The sequence below is a fragment of the Neophocaena asiaeorientalis genome, unplaced genomic scaffold (genome assembly GCF_003031525.2).
Source record: "Neophocaena asiaeorientalis asiaeorientalis breed wild unplaced genomic scaffold, Neophocaena_asiaeorientalis_V1.1 scaffold90, whole genome shotgun sequence".
NCBI classification, from domain to species: domain Eukaryota; kingdom Metazoa; phylum Chordata; class Mammalia; order Artiodactyla; family Phocoenidae; genus Neophocaena; species Neophocaena asiaeorientalis.
Genome location: NW_020172445.1, coordinates 1,848,576 through 1,863,215, shown reverse-complemented (window position 1 = coordinate 1,863,215; position 14,640 = coordinate 1,848,576). Strand labels below are relative to the sequence as shown.

The 14,640-nt window shown below is 37.8% G+C and overlaps 1 protein-coding gene across 1 annotated transcript in view; it reads right to left on the bottom strand.

Moving 5' to 3' along the window:
- The window catches only part of TERB1 (telomere repeat binding bouquet formation protein 1), a 29,121-nt gene extending 19,835 nt beyond the window's left edge, over positions 1 to 9,286 (bottom strand). Inside the window, exons 1-4 of the mRNA XM_024733994.1 lie at positions 9,256 to 9,286; positions 2,665 to 2,775; positions 2,347 to 2,475; positions 516 to 647 (exon numbers count right to left, since the gene is read on the bottom strand). Of these exons, the coding sequence (XP_024589762.1) occupies positions 516 to 647; positions 2,347 to 2,475; positions 2,665 to 2,775; positions 9,256 to 9,286 (403 nt within the window). The remainder of the gene's footprint in view (positions 1 to 515; positions 648 to 2,346; positions 2,476 to 2,664; positions 2,776 to 9,255) is intronic.
- Positions 9,287 to 14,640: the final 5,354 nt, after the last annotated feature.

The window sequence follows — 14,640 nt, the reverse complement described above, 5'->3', positions numbered from 1 at the left end:
TAAGCAATGTTAAAAAAATAACCTTAGCCTGGGCAATAGGTATACAGGAACACTCTATACACTACCCTTGCAACTTTTCTGTAAATCTAAGATTGTTCCAAAATAAAAACTAAAACAACAAAAACAAAGTAAAACTTTCGCCAAGAGCTACATGAAATTTAACACCATTGCTGACTGATAAAATGATCTTAAATACAATGATAATTAAATGGCCAATTCAGTGGAAAATCAACCAAACTAATTCATTAAATGCTTCCCTTTTGCTTTTAAAGCTGTTTCTTTTCAATGTTAATTAAATAATGCAAATCACTTTAGTATTTTTTAAAATACTAAATTAATAAATATCAAACAATTAAATGCATGCTATTAATTCTCTTTTCTTTAAAGCCGTAGTTCTCAGAAGTTAGTAAGATTAAAAAAGGTACTGACATAAAGACTAGAATAAAAGGACTAATAATGACTGTTCCAATCTATTATTTTAAAAATATTTCCATAACATAAGAGAATGTACTTACTATTATTTGAAACTAGAACCAAAATAACATAGACAGACATTCTTTTCAAATTTGTGTTTGAATCATTGTTAGATAAGAACCAAGTTAAGTCTTCAAACAATTCTGAAGTGCACAAAGTCTGCTGACAGTAAACTGAAATATGAAAATATAATTTTAATTTCTATGCATTAGCACAGACAAGTTTTAAAATATGCTGAACAAAATATAAAATTGCCATATGGACAATTCTCAACCAATTCTCATTTCACTGACATTTATTAGTCATAAAACAAATTCTGACAAACTTATGTGCTTACTCAATTAACAGACCAAAGAAGCAATATTTTAATCAGAAGTAGTTGATCTAGGTTCTAAAACATGTATTGCAATCTCACAGAATTTCCAATAAAAGCCTAACTGAACAAAAATTTAAAATAAAACATGACCAAAAAATTGATGATAAGTAACAAAACATAGCCAAAGAAAAATTTAAGAAAATTCAGAAACCTGCTTTAGAAAAGAAGGACAAATGATACTTGTGGTATTTTTAAAGACTTTTCTAGATATAAAAATATCTTTCCCAAAGACAAAAATGATACCTACACGACAGGAGAGGCTTTTTGGTGATAATCATGCAATAAGCAGAATTTTTAAAAAATAATTTGAACACATATATCCAGTGTCTAGAACAGCTTTTAGACACTTTCAAAGGCAAAGGCAATGTCTTATTTATCCCCAATGCCTAGCACACAGCTTGGTTCTCAACAAGTGGTGAAGAAATATTTAACGGTTGAAAATATAAGAATATAAAGTTATTTGACAAACTGATAGTTTAGATTTAACCTCATTTCAGGTATGCTACAGAAACATGTTTTTGTTGGCCATACAGAAAGCATATTTATCCACATATAAGATGGCTGTAAGTTATCTTCATATTCTGATTCAAGTACCTGGATATATAGATAATGAACAGAATAGAAAAACTAGAAATAGACTCATTAAGTGATAATGGTAGCATCTCAAATCAATATGAAAAAGATCTACTTTTAATAAGAAGTGTTGGGATAGCTGGATTGCCATATTAAAAAAAGATAAAACTGGAAACTTCATCACATCATATCCCAGGAAAATTCAAAAAGAATAAAACATGTATAACTAAAAAATAAAATCATACAAGTACCAAAAGAAAACATGGGTGGATTCCCCTGTAATCTGGGAGTATGGAAAATTTTCTTATGATTCAAAATCCAAAAGCAAAAAAGAGAAAGAATGATGAATTTTATTTTTATAAAAATAAAAAACATTCATATGGCAAAAAAAAAAGCATAGTAAAAGACAAAGTAAAAAAAATGTTTTCAACTAATGGCCAGAAAAATTGTGAAAGATTTTGAAATGGATGATAACAATTACTGAATGTCCTGTCTAGCACACCCTTCTAGATTATTTGTCTTTTACTGTCTTTGGGCTATTTTATAACTCTGTAAATTGTAGAAAACTGATATTAATGCAAGTTATTCTTGTCCACAGAAATGCAAAACATTTCGACGAGTAGAACATTGATTTTTAACCTGCAGACACTGACCAGTTATGTGCCTATTCCTAAATTTCAGCTTTCCCAAATGCCTATAGTATTGTTTTTTGCCATTACTTTTGAAACAGTTGTAACATTTTACTCGTTCCTTCATTAGTTAATAAGATAAATAAAATCTTTGGTATGCATTAATTTAAATAAAATACCTGTAAAAAACTACCCAGACATGTAAAAAAGGAATTGAACTCTAAAATTATTTTTTAGTAGTTTAAGTATAACACAATGATTAAAGGATAGTGAAATAAAGTTTTCTTATTTTACCATTTTGTTCTGCAACAGCTCCTAATGTATATAATGCTGCTTCTTTTACCATACTATGTTCACTTGACTTTGCAAGATCTTTTACAAACATCAAGCCACCAATTTCCCGAAAATAAAGACCCGCATTACCTGTAGAGTGTTCAGACAAAACAAAGAAGAATATTTATTATAATTATTATTTTAAAGACAATAAATCACATGAACCCAGTAACATAATATGTAAAATAACTGAGTAGAAGAGAAAGAACTATGCATATTTCATATATCACAATACTAAACAACTAGAATCACAAATAAAAATTCACTATCATGTCTTACTGTTTTGTTGGCAAATTGAATGAATAGTGACTAGAGCTTCCTTTTGCGAAAAAGCATTGTCCATTTGATACTTCAGACACTCCAATAATAAGTTCAGGTCAGTCTTCATTCCTAAAGAACAAAAATTTCATTATTTTAAACCAAACATTTCCTTTCAAAAATTAACCATTTAAATTTCACACTCTAAATACATATCTTTGTATTTGCTTTTTAAATAATATGTATTACTTTTTAAAATCTAATAAGCAGGGGCTTCCCTGGTGGCGCAGTGGTTGAGAATCTGCCTGCCATTGCAGGGGACACGGGTTCGAGCCCTGGTCTGGGAAGATCCCACATGCCGCGGAGCAACTAGGCCCGTGAGACACAACTACTGAGCCTGCGCGTATGGAGCTTGTGCTCCGCAACAAGAGAGGCCGCGACAGTGAGAGGTCCGTGCGCCGCAATGAAGAGTGGCCCACGCTCATTGAAACTAGAGAAAGCCCACGCACAGAAACGAAGACCCAACACAGCCAAAAACAAATAAATAAATAAAAATTTAAAAAATCTAATAAGCAATAAAGATATGTAAAAGAAAGATGTTCCTTAGATAATATAACTTGAAATGAACTTCTCATAATTATTTGATTTTCCCTTTGCATGAAATATATGAAAAGAAAATCCAAATATTATTCTCTTTAATTAAAGCCACATTGGTTTAAATATCTGCTATTTAGAATGAACTGAATGAAAATGAAAATACACTATATTAGGGGCTTCCCTGGTGGGAATCCGCCTGCCAATGCAGGGGACACGGGTTCGATCCCTGGCTCAGGAAGATCCCACATGCCACAAAGCAATGAAGCCCGTGCACCACAACTACTGAGCCTGCTCTCCAGAGCCCGCAAGCCACAACTCCTGAAGCCTGGGCGCCTAGAGCCCATGCTCTGCAACAAGAGAAGCCACCACAGTGAGAAGCCCATGCACCGCAATGAAAAGTAGCTCCGACTCGCCACAACTAGAGAAAGCCCGCGCACAGCAACAAAGACCCAACGCAGCCAAAAATAAATACAATAAATAAATTTTTAAAATAAAAGTAGTGTTTTCTGAAGTGAAGATAAGCCACAAATGGAGAAAATACTTGTAAAGCACATATCTGATAAAAACATATCCAGAAAACATATAGACCTTTCAAAACTCAACGAGAGCAAACCACCCAATAAAACAATGAACAAAAGATTTGAACAGACAAAAAAGATACACAGATAGCAAATAAGCACATGAAAAGCTGCTCAACATCATTAATCATTAGGAAAATGCAAATTAAAACCGTAAGGAGACATTATTACATGCCCACTAGAATGACTAAAATTTAAAAGACTGACCACAACATATTTTGACAAGGATACAAAGGAACTATAACTCTCATATACTGCTGGTGGACACATAAAATAGTACAACCACTTTGAAAGTTTAGCAGTTTCATAAATTGTTAAACATACACCTAAAATTTGATGAAGTCATTCTACTCCTAAGTACTTACTCAAAATAAAAGGAGATATATGTACATACAAAGACTTGTACACAAATGTTCATGGTGACATTATATGTAATAACCAAAAATTGTAAACAACTGAAATGTCCATCAGCAGATGAATGGATAAAGAAGTTGTGGTATAACCATACAATGGAATACTATTTAGTGATAAAAAGGAATTAACTATTCATACATACAACCACATGGATAAATCTCAAAATACTTATGCTGAGTGAAATAAACTACACACAAAAAAGAGTATACGATAGTATACTGTACAATTCCACATATTGAAAAAACACAAACTAGTCTACAGTAACAGAAGGCACATCAGTGGTTGCTTGGGGAAAGGAGGTCCAGGAAGGCACAGAAGGGAGGTATTACAAAGGGACATGAGGCTATGTTCACTATACTGATTGTGCTGATGTTTACACAATGCTGGGTATATATACATGTTAAAATTTATCAAAATACAAAGTTTAAATATTTATTTACGGGCTTCCCTGGTGGAGCAGTGGTTGGGGGTCCGCCTGCCGATGCGGGGGATGTGGGTTCGTGCCCCGGTCCAGGAGGATCCCGCGTGCCGCGGAGCGCCTGGGCCCGTGGGCCGTGGCCGCTGGGCCTGAGCGTCCGGAGCCTGTGCTCCGCAGCGGGAGAGGCTGCAGCGGTGAGAGGCCCACGTACCGCAAAAAAAACCAAAAAAAAACCATATTTATTTACAACTAAAAGGAAACAATAGACAATCATTTTCCATTTTCCTATAAAATTCTTTACAATAGCCTTTAAATAATTTCTTGTCTTGGTTTTAAGGATTTAAATAAAATTGTACATAGACTTTGACATAATGCTTGAATTAATATTTAAAGTTTTCAAAGATATAGAATGAAAGGAGGAAAAAAATATAGAGAAGCACACTAAAAAAAAACAACTAAGATCTATTGTGAATCAATTAGTCTTCCTCTTGACAGAAATTCAACTGGCAATTTGGTTCAATGAAATAATTCATGACTCAATTTGTTAGTAAAATATCATAGTACAAAGGTTATCACTGAGTTGTCTTGGAGTAACAGCAAACTTTTATTGATCATGTTCTACATTAATAGAAACCATAAGAAGGTTAGTGTGACTGTACAGATATCAATAAGCCATTCATCATCAATAACAAGCCAAAGAGGATTTTTGATGGGGCGTGGTGATTTTCAATTCTAGGCACAGAAACTTTTTATGTACTTTTCTTAATTCCTTCTGTACTTCTTTTTCATACTTTATTATTTCCTATCATAATCCCTCCCTTCCCAGACAAAGCACCTACTGATAACTACAACTGGGTTTTTATCTTCTCCAGGCTATGCAAGCTAGCTCCTTCAATAATTCCTGAAGAAAATAAACAAGCAAACAAAAACTGAAGTGTTTACAATACCAAAACCACAAGCAATAAAAGCAAATTCAATAAATTGGACTTAAAACTGAAAATTTCTGAGCTTCAAAAGGTATCATTAAGAATGTTAAAAGACAACTCACAGACTGAAAGAAAATATCTGCAAATCAGATATATCCAATAAGGGGCTTGTGTTCAGAATACATAAGGAACTCCTAAAACTCAACAGTAAAAGACAACCCAATTAAAAAGCATGCAAAGGATTTAAATAGACATTTCTCCAAAGAACATATACAAATGGTCAATAAGTATATGAAAAGATGCTCAATATCATTAGTTCTTAGGGAAATACAAACTAAAGCCACAATTAGATACCACTTCACAACCACTAGGATGGCTATAATCAAAAATAGTCTAACATTCTGACCAAAGATTTGGAGAAATTGGAACACTTATACATTGCTGTGAGAATGTAAAATGGTACAGCTGCTTTGGTAAACAGTCTAGCAGTTCCTCAAAAGGTTAAACATAAATTTACCATAGATTCAGCAATTCCACTCCTGGGTATATACCCAAAAGAAATGAAAACATATGTCTACCCCAAAACTTATACATGGATATTCATAGCAGCGCTATTCATAATAGCCAAAGAGTGGAGACCCAAATGTCCATCAACTCTTGAATGGATAAATAAAATATGATATATCCATTCAATGGAATCATTCCACAAAAAAGAGGAATGAAGATACTGAGACAACACAGATGATCCTTGAAAACATTATGCTAAGCGAAAGAAGTTGGTCAAAAAGGCCCACATATTATATGATTCCATTTATATAAAATGTCCTGAATAGGCAAATTTAGAGACATAGAACAGATTAGTGGTTGTCTAGGGTTAACAGGGGTGTGTGTGTGGGGGGGTGACTGCTAAAGGGTACAGGTTTCTTTGAGGGTGATGAAAATGTTCTAAAATTGATTGTGGTGATGGTTGTACAACACTGTGAAACAAGTGAACTATATATTTTAAATGAGTAAATTACGTGGTATGTCAATTACATCTTAATAAATTTGTAGGTATACATATATATATATATTTTTAATTACTGGTATGCTCTGCAGTTGACGTAATGACTGAAGTGGCCCCAGTCACAGTTCTTTTGGGTGATTGATATGGATGCTGGGAAAGACACAGTCTCTCTCCTTTGTAAGTCGCAGACTGTATGTAAATTTGGCTATTCACTTCCAAGGCCAAATCTGGACTCTTGTCATTCATTAGTCAGAACAGCTCTACCACTGATATTTTCAACTCCATTATTTCATTTTCTGAATATTACTCCTAATTCTTTCAACTGGCTTACTTCCTTATTCTTATATTTACTCCTTGACCCCTATGATCTCTACTTACTTTACTCATGTTCTCAGAGACTTGGTTTCATTTCCTTCCCTCTTCATCCCAGATCCCATGATTCATCACCTCAACCATTATCTTGCTAGGATTCCTTGGACCCCTTCTCCTTCTACCAAACATGTTTTATAATCCTAATTGTGACTCAAAACAGTTTCTTTTCTCTGCTCTTTCAGCTCAAATTTAGGCATTGCTAAAAGGAAAAAAAATTAAGCAGTTATGCCATTGCAAATATTTGGTATGCATTCCAGGTTACACCCCCCAACTCTACTCAGCAACCCCATCCATGGTCAGCTCCATCTCCAATTCCCTTCTGTTGTTTCTCCCATTTTCCTCAATGGCTACTCCAAATCTTCAGCTCTCTTCAAACCTCATCTCTTTCTCTTCCACTTCATGTTTTAATTTCAGGCCTCCCAGAAGTAGACCATGAAACAAAAATTTGAGTGCAAGTACTTTTTTGAAAAGATGAAACAGAAAGGGAAGGTAGACACAAGCAACCCCACCAGGAAACTCTGGGAGCTAGGGTAGAGCCATGTGTCTCAGAGTCATCCCAGTCAAAGTGTGAAGAGTATTTATCTATCAGCTCCCGTCAGTTGTTTAGGGCTGATTCCAGAGAATAAGCCATTAATTATTTGTCATCTCTGTCTCGGCCTTGCTCTCTGGGCAAAGCAGGTTATAAGTGCTATAATAAACTCTCGGTCAAAAAGACACAGATGTTAGGCCTTCACAGAATTCCCAGGACACTTTCCACAACACAGAATTCCTAAAAAATATCTGCAGCCACACCCATTCTTACCTCTTCCTCTACAATATCACACCAGGATCCAGCTCCCATCCTGTTCATGGTTAACACATTCACCTATGTTTTGGGATCCTGCAATGACTACAACTACAGTTGGCCCATGAACAACACGGGGATTAAGGGCACCGACCCTCCACTCAGTTGAAAACCCACATAAAATTTGTAATCCGCCCTCCATATTTGTGGTTCCACATCCTCATATTCAACCAATCTCAGATCATGTAGTACTATCAGAAAAAAAATCTGAATATAAGTGGACCCACACAGTTCAAACCCATGTTGTTCAAGGTTCAACTGTACTATAGTTTTTTTCTTGCCCAGAATGATTTCCCTCTTCCTTCTCGTGGTTCCTTCGGAGAACATTTCCTCACAACTCTGAGTTTCCCAGTTGTATGAACTGATACGTTTCCTTTTTTTTCTTGAACTAGTTTGAGTTGTATTTCTCTCGCATACAACTCAAAAGGCACTATTACAGGCCTATGACCTTCTTTAAAATATATTCATTTAACAAATCTTTATTGAATGTCTACTATGCATCTACTCTGTATCAGATAGGGATTCTGATTCCAAGGAACTCACAATCTGGTGATAGAGACAGAAGAGGATGTAAGTAATTCCCATAGTGTGATAAATTATCTGAGAGGAGCATCTCCAGCAATTATCCCGTCTTTCCAGTTTCTTCAATTTCTCCCTCTCCATAATCCCCACTCCCTCTTCACATATTCTCTTATCTCTATACCTCTTATAAGACTCCTTAACATTACATCCTCCCTCTAGTTAATGCCATATATCTTCAGACAAGCTTTTAAGAAGAGTAAGCTATTCATACTGTCTCCAGACTATTTCCCACCCAGACCTCAATATACTGCAATCTGGCTGAAATCTATTAAATTTACTATTAATAAAACAAAAGACCTCCTAAATGAAAAATCCAGTGGATACTTCAGTCTTCATCTGTGATACTTAACACTGAGGCTCTTGGATAATCTTTCTCAAAGCATTCTCCTAAGGCTGATTTCCAAAATACCACACTCCCGACCTTTCTGAAATGTTTTTCTCAGTCTTTTTTTGAGGGTCCTCTTCCTCAGCCAAACCCTGATGTGATGGGGTCCATTAGGGAATACTATTCCCCATCCTTTTCTATTTTAATATTTCCTCTCTGGTTAACCTCCTTTATGCCCATGAATTAAATTTCCATTTTTCTGAGGACAGCTCTGAAATTTGATGGTGGTCCTCTCAGGTTTCCACTGTTCTTATATATACCTCCATTAAATCAGCTATCATATGGTATTCTAATTATCAACATGCCATCTCCCATTAGAATGTCAGTTTCCTGAAGTCAGTGTGACAGGCACAGAGTAGATGCTTAATAGATATTCATGTAAATTGCTGAATAATTCTTTCATTTCCTGAAGCCTGTCAGATAATCTGCAGTATATCCCACAAATACACTATAAAACAAATTTCAGATATATGATCCATAAATTTCTCACCTTGTATTTTCTTTGTGTCCTCACTTTCCATGCTTGTCTGCATTCTTTTACCTTATATTTCATCTATAAGATAAAGGTATTTTCTCAGTTTAAATCAATTTTGAGAATTCCAGAATTATATATGCAAAGGGTAGGAAAAGAATAGCTTTCTCAAACCAGAAGAGCAAAGATTGAATCTGAAACTTATTAGGTGTGTGGTATTAGGTATGCTTAAGTTCTCTAAGGCTCAGTTTCCTCATCTGTAAAATATAAATTTCCAACTTCATAGAGTTGTTACAAGAATTAAATTTGAAAACATACATAAATGGACCTCGCACTCAAGTACTACAGGCATTCAACACATTTTATTAAACAAACACAGGAATGATTGGTTGACTGAATCTAGTTGCTCCACTTCTGGTTCTCCTTCCTTATTTTCTTTTCTGTAAAGTTTTATCCCATGATTTCAGATTGGGCACTCCTCCATGAACCAGAGGTTTAAAACACAAATATGCACACACTCTTTAGATGTGCATTTCTCTTCACAAGCTTAGCTTAATACTAAAATTTTTTCTAACAACTCATGGCTATTTTCAAGCTTAAACCTCTGTTTATATTCATTAGATGAATTTTTAAAATAACTGGCAACCCTAATACGGCCTCTCACATTCTTTAAAATGCTAAACTGACTTTCTAGAAAAATACATCAGAGTCCAATTAATTTCTTAGAGCTATAATTCAGGACTCACAGAACTCTAAAATTCTTATTTACTAAAGCACTGGGTGGTTAAAGAGAGATAGTTAATTATCCTTTCTTTCATTTTAACTCTCAAACTGAAAATTCCCAAACAAATAATTTAATGATAAATATGAGAATCTTTTATAAAGTAATATACAAATATTTACTAGTTTTGTCATTTTTTTTAACCTAAATATTCCATTTAAAAAGGAATGGGTAAGTACATCATAGTATAACCACAGGACAGGATATTGTTACAAGAATATTGACATTTACTTGAAATGTTTGACAGTATGGAAAAATGCTTATGTTACAATGTAATCAAGGGCTTCCCTGGTGGCGCAGCGGTTGGGAGTCCGCCTGCTGATGCGGGGGACGCGGGTTCGTGCCCCGGTCCGGGAGGATCCCACATTACGCAAAGTGGGTAGGTCCGTGAACCATGGCCGCTGAGCCTGTGCGTCCGGAGCCTGTGCTCCGCAACGGGAGAGGCCACAACAGTGAGAGGCCTGTGTACCGCCAAAACAAAAAAACAATGTAATCAAAAGAGCAAGACTCAAAATTTTATCTACAGTATGACCCCAATTATGTAGAGGCAAACATAAAATAAAACTAGATGGAAAAGAACAACATATTAACACTTGTTGTCTTTAGCTGGTGGTGTTTTATTTCACTGTTTTTCATTTTTCACAAGTTTTATAATAGAAGCTTCTAATGTTCAGCAAGCCCAATGATAGACCAGGCTCTATAAACCCCTATAAACCTTATAAATACTATATTTTTAGTCTTTACAATAACCCTACAAGGGAGCTATAAGGATAAAGATAGAGGAGGAGAAAGTAAACAATTTGCTCAAGTTCAAACAGCTAGTAAGTGCCAGAGCTAGAATGGGAACCAAGAAAATCTGAGGCAAGGGCTACACTCTTATCTTGTTATACTGCCTCCTACATATAATTTGGAGACATATTATAAACAGACATACTATATGTCTGTTTCATTTATACTATATATAAATGAAAATTTACAGGAAAATTTACATCCTTTTTTAAAGGTTGCATTATCTTTGAGCAAATGGGTTAGGATTTGGAAAAAGACTAGATTAAAAAACAGCCTGTTAAAAAGAAAAGACGTACCACACATGGAGGTTTTTGCTTTGTGAGGGAGTTTAAGGACTATTTCCTTAATTTTAATTAGTCAATCTATTCTGCTTTTTAATATAATTTTCATACTTAAAGAGGGATATGTTTTAAATTGAAGCTGACAACACAAACTACCTTCTGTTCCCCTTTGTCTGTCTTTCTTATACTGTTTTCTAATAAATGGTTACTTTGCACAGTAAAATAAGATAAAGTTTGCCAAATATCTAGTAGCATTAATACAAGTCATCTATTTACCTGCTACATGCTTAAAAACATCCACAGCAAAGGACAAGTTATGACTTCTAAGGGAGGGATAACTATAAAATTATATTTAAAAGTATAAAATATAGTATAATCCCAAGAACAAAATCATCTGCTCAATAAAACATATTAAGTATTTTCAGTAACTTAGTGAATAGATGCAGACTGCCATGAACAAGATTTCAGAATTATTTACTGTATTCTCACAGGGGGAAAAAGGGATTTTTTTTCCAGGTAACAGGAAGAAACTATCCTACTTACAGTTTGCGCTCAATCAATTCCCCAAAACACTACTGTTAAATTCAAATTTAAGCAAGAAAATGAGCTGAACATTCCTCTTTTACGTGGCCTAGAAAATGTTAACATGAAAAGCTTTTTGAAATCTAAATAGCACCCTCAAAATATCTGAAAGATAAATGACATCTTTCTGTGCATAAGGCTGGCAGGGCTGAAAATCCCACCATATCTGCCACAACTAAGTTGTTGACAGTGGATCCCCAGCTTGGGCTCGTACCAAGTGGAAACTTTCCCCTAAAGTAGGAGAGGCAAGGGAGAAACGGCCAAGATGCAAGTAATGTAACGTAAACTTTCTGTTACAATAGTTTAGATTGAGAAAAAACAGTCGATCAGGTCCAGAAACAGGCTGAGGGTACCAGGAGCCATTTCACTACAACATCAACACTCCCAGCCTCAGGAGACTGGAGCAGCCGTTCCGCATTCATCCTCATCACCTCATCGCAGTTTCCACAGGTAACCGACAGACATCTTTCCCGGGAGAGAAGACTAACTCCACCCTGTTTCGTCCATTTGCACTCATTAACACCACGACCTGGCTCACCTAAAGAGCTGGAGGAACTCCTTTTGAAGAGCACAGGTGGTCCCTCGGGCCCTTCTCTCTTAGACCAGGGTTCTCCAACTCCTGCAGGGACGTGGCCGCTCGTTAGCGACCCCAGGCCGGCTCCACCACGGGCGATTCACCGGCAGGGCATCGGGTGGGTCTGAATGTCCGCCCCGTTAACGTGCCCTCCCCCTCAGGCGATGCGGAACACAGGTTCCCACCCCCCGATCTGAGAAACAACTGCCCCAGCAGCGCCCACCCCCTTCATACATCAGAACCACCTAGTGAGGCGCCTGAGGATGCTGAAGTACATTCGGCCAGGCTCTAGCCGCCTAAGTGGTACGTGACAATTCTCTTTTTCCCTGTGCGGGCCTCAGCCCGGGGCAACCGCCTCCCCAGAAAGGCCTCATCCCGCCTCATCGCCCCATCCCCTCATGTGGGTCGGTTAAGAAGGTTAGAGCGGGGCGTTCTGCAACCCAGACCTTCCACAGGAGGCGACGGGCGGGTTCCGAGGCGGGGCTGAGGCAGGAACCAAACGCGCAAGGAGTGGAGGCCGTGGCCTTTACCCTTAAGTCGCAGCGCCCTGGGATTCGCCCTTTCTCCCTCGCCGCCTGCCTAGCACGACGCCCGACCTGGTTTCCCGCCGAGAATACCCGGCGCACTTCGGTGGGGCGGGACTTCCGGCCGCACCGCCCCCACGCCGAGTCTCTCGCCGGCCACTGCTCACCCACATTCCAAAGGGCAGCGGATAGCGAGTGTGCGCCTGTTTAAGTAGTGGAAAGTCGCAATACGAAGGGGAAATCCTCTAATCTCACTGCTCCCTGTGTAAAGGGCTTTCTTTGCTTAGAGGGGCGTTCGCCCGAAGGAGTTAGGAGAACGGGCTCTGGGGTCGCTGAGGCCGGCGTCGTGGCCTTGGGTAGGTGTGCGCAGGCGTGGGGAGGAGGCCGTCTGAACCCCAAGCACTGCCATCATTAATCTTTTACAACCTTCCCTCCTCTTTGTATCCTGTTCTTGTTTTCTGATAAAACTATACATCTGAAATATTTGTCTTTTTTAAATTGTATTTAAAAATAATTTTTTAAAATTTATTTTTGGCCGTGTCGCAGGCTCTCTCTAGTTGTGGCTACTCTTCGTTGCGGTGCGTGGGCTTCTCACTGCAGTGGCTTCTCTTGTTGCAGAGTGCGGGTTCTAGGCACATAGGCTTCAGAAGTTGTGGCACATGGGCTCAGTAGTTGTGGCTTGCGGGCTCTAGAGCACAGGCTCAGTAGCTTGTGGCACACGGGCTTAGTTGCTCTGCAGCATGTGGGATCTTCCTGGACCAGGGGTCGAACCCGTGTCCCCTTCATTGGCAGGTGGATTCTTAACCACTGTGCCACCAGGGAAGCCCCTTTTATTTTTTTTAACATCTTTATTGGAGTATAATTGCTTTACAATGTTGTGTTAGTTGCTGCTGTAAAACAAAGTGAATCAGCTATATGTATACACATATCCCCATATCCTGTCCCTCTTGCATCTCCCTCCCTATCCTATCCCTTTAGGTGCACACAAAGCACCAGCTGATCTCCCTGTGCTATGCAGCTGCTTCCCACTAGCTATCTATTTTAAATTTGGTATTGTATATATGTCTATGCCACTCTCAATTCCTCCCAGCTTACCCTTCCCCCTCCCCGTGTCCTCAAGTCCATTCTCTACATCTGCATCTTTATTCCTGTCCTGCCCCTAGGTTCTTCAGAACCTTTTTTTTTTTTTAAGGTTCTGTATTTATGTGTTAGCATACAGTACTTGTTTCTCTTTCTGACTTACTTTACTCTGTATGACAGTCTCTAGGTCTATCCACCTCACTACAAATAACAATTTCATTTCTCTTTATGGCTGAGTAATATTCCATTTTATATATGTGCCACATCTTCTTTATCCATTCATCTGTTGATGGACACTTTGGTTGCTTCCATGTCCTGGGGGGAAGCCCCTTTTAAATTGTATTTTAACAAACAGTGACGGTATTAAGACGTCCACAGCTAAAATCTGCACGTGCCTTAAATTCATTAAGATTATAAGAAAAAATATTTTAAGCTATTTCTAATGTAACACAAGACCTTTTTTTAAATTTTTAAAATTTATTTTTGGCTGCATTGGGTCTTCATTGCTGTCTGTGGGCTTTTCTCTAGTTGTGGTGAGCAGGGGCTACTCTTCGTTGCGGTGTGCGGGCTGTGTGGGCTTCTCATTGCGGTGGCTTCTCTTGTTGCGGAGCACAGGCTCTAGGCGCATGGGCTTCAGTAGTTGTGGCACACGGGCTCAGTAGTTGTCGCTCACAAGCTCTAGAGTGCAGGCTCAGTAGTTGCTCCACGGCATGTGGGATCTTCCTGGACCAGGGATCGAACCCACGTCCCCTGCATTGGCAGACGGATTCTTATATGCTGCACCACAAGGGA